Here is a 2,160-nt window from a genome sequence, read left to right as displayed (position 1 = left end):
CCTCATTGCATCATGTGGACACCATTCGTTCACATAAAACCATTCGTAATTTTATGTTATTGTAACATACAGAAAGAGGGGTAATATATATTTCATACAAATTATGGGTGCAATATAACGTTAATTCTATCTTTAATTAAATACCGAACTATTCACATAGATATTTTATTGAAGTTGTCCAAAGTTTATCATTAACATATCATATATTTTTATTATTGATGATAATAATATCGATATCGACACATTATCAATTACATGTGGACAATTCTATCTTTATTGAAGATCAAATGCTTGATACATAGTCAGACTATAATAATCGACACGTTACCAATTACATGTCGAGAGTCTTACCTTTATTAAAGATCAAACGTTTAATATAGAGCCGGACTAATTATCGACACATTACATGTCGAGAGTCCTATCTTTATTAAAGATCTTGTCCTTTCTATAGTTCATATATATGTATGCTCATCATGGGCAGAAAGTAATGACGTAGTTAGGTCCACCATTGCATGTAAATGTACCCCTTTTGTCATCATAAGCATAGCTGTAAGCGTCGGGGCATGCGTTATGGAATATCTCAGAGTAGTTTGTCGATGGGCATGTCTCTGGAGTGTTTTGAGGCGGAGTGCAACAGTACTGTGGCGTACCGAATTTAACACATGCGCTCAAGCAGGCAACCACACTCCCATCAGAACCTTTCTTTTGCAGCTCACTCGGACAAACTGCGTTCACGTTCGCCGGGCAACTAGCCGTCTTGCAGTCGCCGGTACCGCCTTGTGGAGTAACAGACATGGGCAAGTTGAAGCCATCAACAAGGCTAACGTCGTAGAAATCTTGTCCTCCGCCTGCTGGAATATTGAATTCCGCTAAAGTTGCCGGTGGAATGGCACCGTTACCGTTGCACATGACCTGACCAGAGGCACAGTCTGCGGTGGCGCAGACGAACTTTCCAGAGGCATCCGTGGAGCATCAAGTTCGGGCCCAGAAGCGACCGTTCCACGGCACCTGAGTGTCTAGCTGGAAGCTAGCTTGGGATGCTAACTCGAACCCTGTGGTTGATAATTGAGGTTTTTGATCGGAGGTTAGGGTTCCTGGCCAAACCATGTAGGGGCAATTGTTTTTGAAAGAAATTGTCGCTGCATGTGCACCTGCCATGCAAAATAAACCACACTTAATTTGATGCAGTAATCACAAACCACACTTATTGTGAACAAATATTAAATTCAAATTAAAGAAAAAAAGAAGCTTCGACTTTAAGAAAATATCAATGAGTATTTCTATCGTTTGGCCAAATGAAAAACTTAAAGAAAATAAGAAGCTTGTTTACCTCCGAAGGAAAGGATGGTTAAGCTGAGGCTGAGGACTACTACTAGGGTCTTCATCATCGCAATGTCTTAGCTTGCTTTGCTTCGAATTTGATGAGCTTGGGCTTTAGTTATATAGCCTTGGTGCGGGCCTAACGTTTTGTTCTTTTGCAGGACTTATGGTTCCTGCGATGACAAGTCACAAGACGACTAGTCTTACGATTTTTTTTTTGGGGGAATTTGAGTACGTAAGGCCATCTCCAGTTATAGGGCTAAATGTAGTTCAAGGCTAAAAATTTAGCCCTCCAAAATATTAATTTTTTAAAGAATAGTGCATGGCTAAATTTTTCCATCTCTAGCCATACAAAGCTATATTTTAGGATCCTTCATATTTTATTATATATATCCAACTATGACATCATCTTACTTTATTGTTGGCTTTTAAAAAGCAAATGCATGGGCCCACAAAAATTTGGCCTAGACTAAAGGTGGGCTATATGTGGCCTAATTGGAGGGTTAAAGGGCCAAAATTTTATTTAGCCCATGGCTGGAGATGGGTTTTGCATTATTTTAGGGCTATATTTGGGATATAGCCCATGGCTGGAGATGGCCTAACTTATCAAGTTATTGTCTAAATGTGCCACTGAAGTCTAAATGTGCAACTGTACTGAACTAGAATTTTCAACACTCGGGGACACATTTTCTTTTCCACAGGGCGTGAAGAAAAAAATTGCCACTAATATCACTTGTATAAAAAAATAAAAAAAAATTTATACATTTCCCAGATGACATTTTATTGGTCATCTTGCATAAGTATGTAATCTTCTTATTGGACTTTTTATCCTCAAAGACA

At 38.9% G+C, this 2,160-nt stretch overlaps 1 protein-coding gene across 1 annotated transcript; it reads right to left on the bottom strand.

Moving 5' to 3' along the window:
* Window positions 1-251: 251 nt before the first annotated feature.
* On the bottom strand, window positions 252-1,486 carry LOC110761999 (glucan endo-1,3-beta-glucosidase). Its single transcript, XM_088244433.1, is given in 2 exon segments — window positions 252-1,151; window positions 1,331-1,486. Coding segments are annotated over 2 exon segments (738 nt in total). The 5' UTR covers window positions 1,389-1,486; the 3' UTR covers window positions 252-471.
* Between the last annotated feature and the right edge of the window lie 674 nt (window positions 1,487-2,160).

The sequence above is a fragment of the Prunus avium genome, chromosome 7 (genome assembly GCF_965620075.1).
Source record: "Prunus avium chromosome 7, drPruAviu1.hap1.1, whole genome shotgun sequence".
NCBI classification, from domain to species: domain Eukaryota; kingdom Viridiplantae; phylum Streptophyta; class Magnoliopsida; order Rosales; family Rosaceae; genus Prunus; species Prunus avium.
The sequence above is the reverse complement of the archived record's forward strand: the minus strand, read 5'-3'. Positions and strand labels throughout refer to the sequence as shown.